We start from the raw sequence: 12,486 nt of genomic DNA, 5'->3' as shown, positions 1-12,486 counted from the left end.
GCATTGGTTGCGTTGGTAAGTTTGAAAAGGGCATCATGTTATATGAGCTTTTAATAATAATGTTGGTTTTGGTGTGCACCTTTTATAGGATGAATAAAAAACTATCCAAATAACGTTATTTTCAATATATTCAATTCGTGATCAAATCTCTTTTCAGATTGTTTTCTCAGCTATTCTCAGCTGTAACAATTGATTTTAATTAAATACAACTAATATAATATTAAAACATACATGCAGAAATAGGAGTATCATGCAGGTCGAGTTATGACCGTAGCTACATGCCTGTCTATGTGGTTTGGTTCTATAAATTGTCTGCTGTATTGTTTTGATTAGGAAAATCATTTGGACAGGTAACATTACAGCTACGTAATCTACGGTTAGTTTTCACGCGATAGTTTTACTGAATGTACATTACAAATTTAATTGAATGATGTTTCAAATCGCATTTTCACGAGTTAGCTAAAGGTAAAGTAGAACGTTAGCTGCCCCTCGGCTGGCTAACAGCTGAGGGCTAATGCTAGCTTGCCCAGCAGCACGTCAGTCCAAAATGCTAGCTAGCTAGCTAGCTAGTGCCAAACCATTGTTTCTGATAATGATAACTTCAATATGTTTTTGAATTTTAGGAATACCGTTAGTCGCCATTATTATTAGACATTAAACGGTCGTACAGCAATAACTCGTATTGCTGAAGACGGCTGTTAAAGTTGACATTAGCTAGTGTGAGTTAACCTAAGTGACGCTAATGGTGCTGTTTGCCAGCTGGTCACAAGGTTTGCATGAGCTTTATCAACATCGTAATGTTTATCTATTTAATGTATAAGTTGCTACGTTGCATTTTATAATGACCATTCACTTGCCAGTATGACGATATTTGTAATATGTCGACCACAGCATTTGCTTACACAAATGTGCCTTAACGTTAACATTATGGTTAGCCGACGCTTCAGGGAATAGTGCATCAGTAAAGAAGGTAAAATATAATAATACATACCTAGACTGAACCATAAAAGCAGTAGAAAAAGCAAGTGACAATAAAAAAAAAAACAGTTGACACAGTAATGACAAAATATAATAAGTGAACAGACTGAAAGGTTCATTAGACAGTATTCACAGTATTGCACAGAAAAGATGTTGATATTGCACAGATAAGTCAATTTTAAAATGTACAGTTGACATACTGTGTGTGTGTGTGTGTGTGTGTATATATATATATATATATATATATATATATATATATAGTGTGATGTTTTATTTTTCTGTCCAGGTAAGATTCCATGCAATTTATCAACAAATTATGCATTGTGTGCTTTCACCCAGCAGAGGGCACTACGGCATAGTTTTTATTTCTTAGGGTTGGAAAGCAAAACTCAGCAATCTTTATGGTCTTTGTTAGATTTTGAATTTGTTGTTCATAGCAAGGCCCCAGCACCATAAAGCCCTACCTACAGGTAAAGTTGTTTTCTTAGGCTTGTTCAAAAAAGCATCACAAAATAGGTGACACATGGGGTCCTCTTGTTTGGCAGTATGTTTTTAAGGCATGTGTAGGTGTCACTTGAAACCGGCATTAGGCGTAACCGAAGAAAACCCCTGCTTACTTCAACTGTTTGCTGAAGGGATGGGGGGATTTCCCCACATGTTCTCTTCCAAAGAAGAGACTATCTTCTTCTGGTTTTTGGTGGTAGTTTAGCTAATTCCTCTGTGACTTTTCCCACAATAGTTAGTGGCAGGGGGCAGAAACCACATCCAGGATATAGAGGCTCGCTTCCCACGTAGTGATTTAGAAGAGGTGAAAGGTTAAAACACAAGGATGTTGTTCTTATTTCAGAGCTTAACGTGGGCTGTTTGCCCACTAGCAGGCCTACTCTGCTTTTTTCATTTAGTGTTCTGTATATTAGTCTTTTACAAACATAAATTACCTATGCGTTTTAGGGTGGTTTAATAGTTAACTATGTAATTTCAAGCTAGGATAGAAACAAGTAAACCTTGTTAAAGCTCAGGTAGACCAGAAGTTCAGCCAGGGAACAGATTTCTTCTTTAGAGGGCCCTTCTCTTATCTCTAATTAAGAGGCAGTTACACAACACTACTTCCTTCTGTTGAATATAGGCTAAGTTAGCATCTGAGAAGTTGGGGTGCTGTGTTTTTTTCCTTCACATGCTCAATAATGATTAATGGCAGCAAAGACATTTCTATTAGAGGAAATGTGACTGGCCAAGAGGAGCTTGGGTGGACAACAGGGAGGAGTTTGGACAAAAAAAGGCGATCATGTTGCAGAAGGAAGAGTCCTCTCTCTATTTCCTGACTGGGCTGCATCCCTGGTGACAACGCTTCACGCCTCTGTCCAACTCTGTCTACAAATGCATAACCCACCTTCACTGAACAACAATGTGCATCCCGCTTTTTTTCATCTGGCTCCCCCAGATAGCACAAGCCTTACCTTAACTAATCTTCCCAGATCATATAGTAATACCATGTAGGTTTGTAGCTCCTAACATACTTCTATGAGACTTTTTGCTATTCTAACATCTCCCACTGATTTCCTACAGATCTCCCCTGTAGTCATAGAAGTCATGGATGAGCAGACAGGCTCTCCTGGAGCCAATGCTGACAACAACAGCCAAAGAAATGGAGATGAGGTAAGAAGACACAGATATCAAATGAGATATTTTTCAAACTCCCAAGAATGTCCTGCCAGTGTATATCATGCGAGATTTCTACCTGATATTTCCAAACATATCTGTTTTTGTTATCTTTGCAGAAGCCCCGACGTGGCAGCTGGACCAAGGGGAGGAAGAGGAAGAAGCCAATGAAAGACAGCAATGCACCCAAGGCCCCCCTAACGGGCTACGTTCGCTTCATGAACGACAGACGAGAGCAGCTACGGGCAGAGCGTCCAGATGTGCCATTTCCAGAGATTACGAGGATGCTGGGCAACGAGTGGAGCAAGCTGCCCCCCGAGGAGAAGCAGGTCAGTGTAGAAGGCCCTGACAGGATTACACGTTAAACCAACAGCTTTAAGAAATAATGTGTCAACGTTCAGCATCTTGTTACTCTGTTTAAGATATGAAAAGCTAGTAGCTAGTGCTTAAAGTGCGTTGTTTCTGACGCCCCCATGAGGAATTCTAAGTAACGACAACAAAACTGTCGGCACGTCCACATGATAGCAACACCCTCACCTCGCCTCCACGCAGTTGCTAGTAGCCAAAGAGAACACAGAGGAAGAAAAAAAACCATGATGGACTCTTTAGAAGAGGTAATTTTCTTCACTTGAGTTTCTGCGCGCAAAAGTAGCCGGACGACACAATCTTACAAAGAAATACAAAGAGAGTTTTGTGGATCTGATAGTCTTAATTAGCTTTTTCTAAGCACTCTTTCTAAGCACACTTAAAGGGGCACTATGTAGTTTTGGAAATTTCTTTGCTTGCAGGTTTCTCTATAGAGGTTCCCCTACAGCTTCAGAATAGATATTTGGCAGCTCCTATGTTTACCCGTGTCTGACTCCCTGCTCGGTCAGTCCGCTGCTTCCTCTTTCTCGTTTCTGTTTTGCCGGCTTAACCATGTTCAGAGCCATGAAGCAAATTGTTGCATTGCGAGACCTGATATCACGCGATACTTCCTGACGCTGAGTACGGCAACTCACTGGCCCAAAGTTGCAAGGGTGGGTTTTTTCACTAGCAGACGCTAAAGGGGAGCAAGACGACCACCATACTAGTAAAAAAAAAAAAAGTCACATAACCATTCCATTGACTCCGAAGCTGTTCAGTAAATTAAATTTAGCTAAAAAAAAAAAAACTGCATAGTTCCCCTTTTATTGATTTTGCTTTGGATAGAAGCGTCAGCTAAATGACATGTAATGAAAAAGACGTTCATAAATATCAAAAAGTTACTCACTAAAGCTTTAACTTCAGTAAAAGTGTTCATATAGATTAGAGCAACAATAGCAAATAACTAAGCGATCCAGGTTTTGAGAAAGCAGTGAACGGATCAGAGGCTACAGCGGTAATATGCAGCAATATCTGTTTGGCGTTTCATAAACAAGGTGGTGGATTTTTAATTGGCTTTCCATTGATTGCACCAACACTGATCCAGAGGTATGGACTGAAATCTTCATCTGCCACTATCTAACACTATCCCCAGCTATATGTAACACTCTCAAACCAGCAGAGACTTTCATAACATCTTTCACTGTGCACAAAAAGAGTGTAGGAACAAAAGCCTGTCGAGTCCATGGTGTCACTGTTTTGGAGCTGGCAAAACTTGACTTATAAATGAGGACTATGTTTGGCAGTTTGACATCCTTTTAAAGATCGTATTGCATTGCATAGATGGCATCTTGTATTGTGTCCCAGATACGCCCTCAAGTGTGATGCGACAATAACAAAAAGATAACAAAGGATATTTTTGTAGTGATGGAACCATTACTTCAGTCATGTTCATGCCAATGTTCTGTATCAATTTGACTACTGCTTGTCAACTGCTTAGATATTGGAGTGACACCCCAGTGCTTCAACCAGCAAAAAACATGGAAGGCCTTTTCAAAATTAGACAGAACTTGGATCAACAGGATGATAATCATTTCCCACTGCCCTTCAGTTTCATCAGCAGCTCATAAATTAATCTGAATGAAATCATCTATATGTTATGACAATAAATTGTCTTTTGGAAACCTGTAATGAACTGTGTATCAGACATAATGTCAGCATCAATGCTGCACATGTCATTTAGTCTCGCTTTGCCAGATCCTCCTCCAAAGCACTCTGGAGGAGGGTCTGGCTGCTCCACACAGCATTCAGATTATTGGCATTTCTTTAAACCAATCACAATTGTCTTGGTTAGTGCTAAGCACCGTAGAAAAGCTGCGGTGCCGCGTCAAAATAGCCTCGGAAGGAACTTGCAGAGATCTGAGCAAAGGTCAACCATAGTCCTCATAAATCCACCAGAGTTTAAAATGCCAACACAATTTTCCGGAGGTAACGGGACAATCCCGGATATAGAACGTCGTGGATATAGACTACATGTCATCTAACAAAATTCCTCAGCGTTGTCTGTTAGCCAAACACTTAAGGTGCTCATATTATGCATTTTGGCCTTTTCCCTTTCCTTTATTGTGTCATATATCTTTTTTGTGCATGTAATAGGTTTACAAAGTGAAAAAGCCTGAACGCCACCCCAAAGAGACTTCCCATCTCCAACAGAAAACACAGTTCACAAACTGCTCCAAACAGCACTGTTGTAGTCCATGCTTGCCTAGCTCCTAGCCCTCATACTCTGTAAATGACCAGCTAGCTGTGCTAACCTAGCTACTGAACATGTGCAACTCCCAACAAAGATGGAGTGAAATGCCTCACTCTGAAGCTACAACAAAAATATGGTGTTTTTTTCAAAAATTAAACCATGTTAACCCATTCTGCTATAACCTTTAAATACACTTTTAATGCATAGCTGCGTTTATTTAAAGTTAGAACTTTTTTTCCCCAGAGAAGATTAGAGAAATCTGGAAAAGTTTTGTATTTAAATCCGAAGGTGAGATAGAGCCCGGAGTGCTTTGCTGCTGATTTGTATCATTTTGTTCATGTTAAGTCAGATATGCCAGTATCCTGGGACAAGGTCTTTGCATGAAGATGGTTTTATTAGTGTTTTCCTCTAATTCCCAAACTAATGATATCACGTTTTCTAAGTTACAAGCGTTGAGTGAGTGTAGATTATTAGTATTGGAAATTGCTTATTTTTATCTTTTGAAAGGAATTAATCCTAAAATGATCACTCTCACTCACTGTGCCATCTCACCCACAATCCTCCTTCATTCTGTTTAACCAAATCTAATTTTCCTCTCATTTTTGGCGCAGCCCTCCCAGCTCTTCTCACCTTTCTTTCTCTTTCTCTGCAGCGATACTTGGATGAGGCAGAGAGAGACAAGGAGCGCTACATGCGGGAGCTGGAGAAGTACCAGAAGACGGAGGCTTATAAACATTTCACCAGGAAGGTTCAGGAGAAGCAGAAGGGCAAGCGGCACAGGGGAGGTGAGATCTGGTTAGAAAAGCTGCAGAATCACAAGTTGGCATCAGCCACTAAAACTAGGTGTTCTGGCAGTTAGCCCACCTTCATTCGGAGGCAGTTCTGTTGAAGAAGTAGCTGGCGAGACAAATACTTTGGATGTCTGCTGACATTTGGATGAACCAGGTGTTAGGTTTGGTGGACAATTCCTGCCAGATTGACAAACATTAACATGCATCGTAAGACATTAATTGCAGAATAGATCTATAGGAATGGAATTTTAAATCTCTTGACTGGTTTGAAATATTTTGTTTTGACCACAGAGATGCCCATGAGTAAGGCACCAAACCACTTCATGATCTAGTGGAGTTGCTTTGTGGCTTAAAGTGCTCATATTATGCTCATTTTCAGGTTCATAACTGTTTTTAGTGGTTGTACCAGAATAGGTTTACATGGTTTAATTTTCAAAAAACACCATATTTTTGCTGTACTGCACGTTGTGGCAGCTCCTCTTTTCACTCTGTGTGTTGAGCATCCCACTTCTGTTCCATCTTTGTTGGGAGTCGCACATGCTCAGTAGCTGTGGAAGGACTACTAGCCAATCAGAAGCACAGTATAAGAGTATCGCATGCTAGCAGCTAGGCGAGCATTATAACCTGTGTTACAAAGTGATGCACGTTTGTCACGGAAGTAAAGGCTGGACTTCAATAGAGCTGTTTGTCATCAGTGTTTTCTGTTGGAGATGGTAAGTTCCTCTGGGGTGGACTTTTTTACCTTTTTATTAAAACTATTACATGCACAAAAATATTTAACACCATACAGGAAAGGGGAAAAGCCAAAAGAGCAAAATATGAGCACTTTAATGTAGAAGATGTGGGTCTTGTTGGGAAACTCTTTTAAAATGCTTATGTATTAAGGGGATGTTAGTGTACATAAAGATGTAAGGCTGACAAGGCTAGGACATCATTTCCTATCCCCGAACACTTTTGCTATGTTTTAATACATATTTGAATATAATCCTTTATTTTGTGTAGGAACTTATTATTGGCATTGGCCAGTTTATGGAAATGTGGCAAGGAAAAGAGATACTTTTTGTGTTTGTAGTGGTAATGAGTTAATAGTTTAGCAGCTTGAGGCCAAAGAGCCGTTACTGTGCTCACACAACACATGGTCTACATTATCTCTTCCTATTTTGCAACTGTGGCTGATTCTCAGTTTGAATATCAAAAAGGTTGATGACATAAACAGCTTTGTCTCTGAAGTAAGTATCTGCTTCATTTCAGTGGATTCACAATAAAGAGTGCAGAGATGGGATTTTTTTTGGATTACTTTAATTCATTCTATCAGTTTGTGATGTAGTTAAGGCAGGCTATGCTGTGGAAAGGAAACATGAATCATCTGCTGTGCTCTTTTCTTTTTCTTTATACTTTCCCTTCTTACCAGATGTTGGGCACCAGGTAGCCAACGAGGCTCTTCACGAGGTCAGTAACTCCTTCCTGTCCTCCTATTACACTCGCAGTCACGTTCCTTGATTTAAGTTAAGAAATCCTCTTCTAGCTAGGGAAAGGAAAGCACAGCATCTTCCACACAGATTGACGTGGTTGGAGCAGGAATATAGCAACACATACTGAACAGATTAGATGAGGTCAGATGACAGTGTTCTCAAAATATCTGTAAAAATGCTTAATCAACATGAATTGCAAAGGTTGGTTTTGACTTTACAAACAGAATGTCTCCAAAACTCAAGTGACCCTGTGCTTTTGCCCAGAAATGTCACTAGTTTAATTCATTGTGAGCTGATGTAACCACGGTTAGTCTGTTTTTGCTATTTTCTCATCAAAGAAGTTAAACCTGTTGTGTTTGCCCTCCTCATGCTCTACCCATTAAATGCTTATTGTTGCATCTCTGAAGCTGGGTTAATCTGCTTTGGTGCTCTGTTTGCATTCGTGATCCAAACACTTGGCTTCGACTAAGTGTGTAATTCATTTTTATTAAGTTCTGGATGTGATTAAGAGGTTTCCTTTGTGAGTCGTATAGCATGCTCCTGAATGGTTATGGTCAAGGTGACTTTGTTGCAATCAGCATTCCTTTGGGAATAGAAGTGTTTCCCCTCTAGGTTTCAAAGGACATGGGATGGAGGATACATTTAATTATGTTAAGAAATGAGGAAGGATGATGCATTCTTTCAGAGGAAGGAGTAAACAAGTGAAACCTGCACTTTATCTTGTGCTGCTATTGTGAAATACATTTTTATTGTAAACCATTTCAGGGCCTTTGGTATCTTGGCAGCCCTGTTGATGAAACTATTTCCCCTTCCTCACTTCTTGAACCGTATCACTGTATTTCTCCTGTGGCCAGGTGTTAAATGAATAACCCAGCCACCTACAGCTGTTTTCATTGTTCAGCTCATCTCCTTCCCTCTCTCACTCTCTGGCTACCAACAGAAGGATGCAGAAGGCAAGGACAGAACTGTTTTTGACATACCAATCTTCACAGAGGAGTTTCTCAACCACAGCAAAGGTAAAGAGCTTTAGCATAGCCAGTTGTCTCGCTGAGAAAGACTTTGTAGCTGTTGCACTGGGACTTTTTTTTTTTGAAACCTCCATTTGTCTAAGTGTTTTAAAGACATTCCTCCGCTACCTCAAGATAACTTTTTTTTTTATATATATATAGTGCTCCATCGTCCCAGAATAGTTCCACAGTACACCCATCTCTGTGATGCCCTAAACGTTAAAAGAACACACCTCTGGGTAAATAAAAAATGAATGACGGCACCGACTGCTGTATCTTGTATCCTCAACAGCACGTGAAGCTGAGATGAGGCAGCTGCGTAAGACCAACATGGAGTATGAGGAGCGTAACGCAGCGCTGCAGAAACACGTGGAGAGCATGCGCGGGGCAGTAGAGAGGCTGGAAGGCGACGTGATGCAAGAGAGAGGACGTAACAGCCTTCTCCACCAACACCTGGAGACCCTGCGCCAGGCGCTCACCTCCAGCTTCTCCTCTGTACCTTTGCCAGGTGAGAATCAATATCACTTTATTCAATGGTAAACCTAGTACCAATCATGCAACGACAGTCTGAGGCTAACAATGTTTCCAGCAGTAGGAGTCATGATTATTCAACTTGCATCCATTTTAACTACTGGACCTACTTTTGTTTAGTTAAAAGAAGCTAAATGACTCGGCACTATCCTAGATGACTAATGAAATCGGGCAGTTTTTGCAGCATCCTAAGTATGTCAATTTTTTGCTGATAAAGAGTTCTTGTCTCAGTGTAGACCACTAGTTTTGGTAATCTTGGACAAAAATGAAATATACTTCTTTTTTCAAACCAACATTCTGCTGTGTGCAGGAAAATAAAATTGCTTTGCTTTAATTTCTGAAAGTGCAATGCAGCTCTTGGGCATGCTGATATTGATCAATGCGAATCATAAACCTGCAGCGACTTGATAATCCATACCACTAATCCATCCCTTGACACTAATACTGTAGTACCCCATTAGTTCCAGGAGATATGAATAATTATTTACGCGTGTTCACACACCCACTGTATTTACTGTGCTTTGAACTCCAATGCTTCTCGAGGACAGATGTACATATTTAAACCATTCGCTGTTCTTTTAGAGACTGGCCATGTTAAGTCGGTCTGTCTCTTCTTAATTTGAACCTGTTTTTTATTTACATTTCAGGAATGTGGTCCTGCTTTGTTCACACTTGTTTTTTTGCACTTAACTGTAAAGAACCCATGCTGAGTTCACACCCACAGCATTTCTCTCCATTGCAATTGTCTCCACACCTATTTGAAATTCTTGCTCAGAAAGCAGAGACACACACTCTGCAAACAGCACACATTGACACCACTGGAATTATTTCATAAGAGCTTGATGATGAAAGATGATTGCAAAACATACTCTAGACATGGCCTTAAGGACAGCTCTGAGGCACATTCAGTTTAGGAGAAAGTGCCAATAAATAATAACAACTGGTAACATCAAAGCTTCTATCAAGCATGTTTACCTCTGGTTTTATCAGTTCTTTTGAAAATCGTGCCATTTCCAGGAAATAACTTAGAATTGACAACCTGAGATGCCAGGACTTGCACTTGCTCAATTTCTAAATAGTTTTTCATTTATAGACTAAATTTTTCTGTTTTGCATCTCTTGTAGTCTTGGTGGTTTGGTAACATTCTTTTTATCACACATTGGAACTTGAGCAACTTACAGCAAAAACGTTTGTATTCTGATTGGTCAGGTCATCTAGTGCGGTGTACAGTAGTCATCCCTGCCACCACCTAGTTGATGTCCAAACATAAAATTTCAATAATTTTAAACAATTAAAGCTTTTTATAAACTATGTGGGGAGTAATTAGCTGCACAATTACTTGCATATTTATCAAAATCGCAATATCGACTAGTGCAAAATCCAAATCGCGGGGGGGCGCAATAATTTAAGGGCAAAATATGTGATAACAAATCCTATCCTAGTGAAAACATCTTTGTTTGGTACAGATCCTCACAAAAATCACACTATAATCTTTTTTTACACTTTTCAATGAAAATGAATGTAATGAGACAATAATGATCATTACCTCCAAAGTCGTTAATTACAGTGTATTTGCAATCTCAGTCAAAATAATCACAGTTAGATATTTTCCTCATATCGTCCAGTCCTAATGAGAAATAAATGACACTTCACAACATGTAAACATCATTTGTTAAAAATGTGAAGACAAGATATCAGTTGCAACCTAATATTGTTGTTGTTTAATTAGCTGCCAAATGTGTCACGTACTGTATATGGGGGTACCATTTGGATGACACATTTGGCTAATAAAATCAGAACAGCCACAAGTACTTAAAGACGCTTGTGAGTACTGACATCACATGCTTGTTGTCCCACAGCTAGTGGAGAGACACCCACTCTTGACAGCATTGACTCGTACATGAAGAAGCTCCACAGCATCATAGTCAGTAACCCCCAGGAACATGAGAATCTCATCAACACTGTGAGAGACGTGGTCAACCGTTTGGACAGGTAACAGCTGCTTTGATTGTATGGAGGGTTATGGCTGCTTTTGGAATTTTAGAGTTGCAACTGGTGACTTTACATTATCTATTAATGACTTATTTTGTTTTTGATTAATAATCTTGTCAAAATGTAACGCTTCAAAGGAGGCCTTTAAAGTCTTTTCTCAGTCCGACCATAGATCAATTAGTCTCATTAGTCAGACCGTTTTGTCTCATGGTCCATTTATTAGGTGTTTTTAAATTGTTTTTTTTAAGGTTTTTTTCAGCTGTGAATGAATAACGAGCGTGTCTTTTGCTGCTTATGCCCCAGATAATTGGACCAAGTCCCACTGATTGGATGGATTGAGATTCACTGTGACATTCAGTAGAGGCCACTCCTTGACGAGGAATCTTCCGGACGATCTGGCATCCCAATTCCTTTTGAAACCTCTTTTATTACTCTGCTATTGTAATGTAGGTAAAGGTTATGTAGCGGCTCATATTTATTTATAATTGTTTAAATAACTTTTTATAAAATAATGTTAGGACATGAAACAGTTTCATGTCACTCGTTGCTCCTGTTGTGTCTTCACTGTCCGTTTATAGCAAATGCTTCCACAACAATATCTAAAGCATTATACAAAATGTGCAGAAATGTTCTGATCCAAGAATAAATGTATCAGTGGGTTTATGTTTCCATACCCAAGAAAACCTGTTGAGCAGACTTTTCTTTTTCCTACTCTGTTAAAAATGTGCCATTTTTTTTTTTTCCTGTGTGAAAAAGTGTTTGTGTTTTCAATAAACGTATTTACATCATTTGAGTTTGTTTTGGAAAGGTTCATGGCATGCTGGGAATATGTTTGCACTGAAATGAAAATCAAATATGTGTTGTTTCATCTTATTCCCTCAAAGTTGCTGTATTTTTTTTTTTTATTTTTTTTTTTTTTAGAACAGCCACTGTCGAAAGGCCACTTAAAAATTTCTCTTTGAAGGTGAGTCTAAAATTTAAACATTAAAGCACCTAATTGAAGTATTATCAAAAGTCATTTTCAGTTTGAGATTTTAACCACCTACTTTTGAAGTCTACTAAATCAAAAAGAACTATGAGGCTAATCTGCTGTAGTGCGTCACTGTTTGGAATTTGGTGCTGAGTCAGCGCATACGCTTATTTACTTATGGTAGATTTGGAGTGAGAAAGATTTGGATTGGTTACGTTGATTGAGCAGCTCTGGTGTAATTTACCGGAATCTGGAGAAAGATACAAATGACTTTGCTCTCTGTGGCCCATTCACAGCCACTGAGCCGCGCACAGCTTTGGGAAACAATAACCTACTGTATCATGTTTGAGGATTTTCCCTACTCATAGCCCTTAATGAGGAATAAAATAGCTGTAAATGACTACCATAATTACATTTTAGTAAATCAGGTTAACGTCATGATTCACTTGGAAATTTAAACTAAATGTGCCTATTTGTCTGACCAGGGGCT

At 39.3% G+C, this 12,486-nt stretch overlaps 1 protein-coding gene across 3 annotated transcripts; it reads left to right on the top strand.

Annotated features, from left to right (window-relative positions):
- The first annotated feature begins 287 nt into the window (after positions 1-287).
- hmg20a (high mobility group 20A) lies at positions 288-11,516 on the top strand. Of its 3 annotated transcripts, none has more exons than XM_032523457.1 (9): positions 289-350; positions 2,545-2,634; positions 2,757-2,966; positions 5,886-6,018; positions 7,436-7,473; positions 8,437-8,512; positions 8,796-9,011; positions 10,894-11,026; positions 11,330-11,516. In XM_032523457.1, exons 2-9 carry the CDS (start codon positions 2,569-2,571, stop codon positions 11,331-11,333), a joined length of 876 nt encoding a protein of 291 aa, XP_032379348.1. In that variant the 5' UTR covers positions 289-350; positions 2,545-2,568; the 3' UTR covers positions 11,334-11,516. The 3 variants fall into 3 exon arrangements, with proteins under 3 accessions (XP_032379349.1, XP_032379348.1, XP_032379347.1); XM_032523456.1 differs by having other exon boundaries at positions 289-376; XM_032523458.1 differs by lacking the exon at positions 11,330-11,516 and having other exon boundaries at positions 288-376; positions 10,894-11,030.
- The last annotated feature ends 970 nt before the right edge of the window (positions 11,517-12,486 follow it).

The sequence above is a fragment of the Etheostoma spectabile genome, chromosome 8 (genome assembly GCF_008692095.1).
Source record: "Etheostoma spectabile isolate EspeVRDwgs_2016 chromosome 8, UIUC_Espe_1.0, whole genome shotgun sequence".
Lineage (NCBI taxonomy): Eukaryota > Metazoa > Chordata > Actinopteri > Perciformes > Percidae > Etheostoma > Etheostoma spectabile.
The sequence above is the reverse complement of the archived record's forward strand: the minus strand, read 5'-3'. Positions and strand labels throughout refer to the sequence as shown.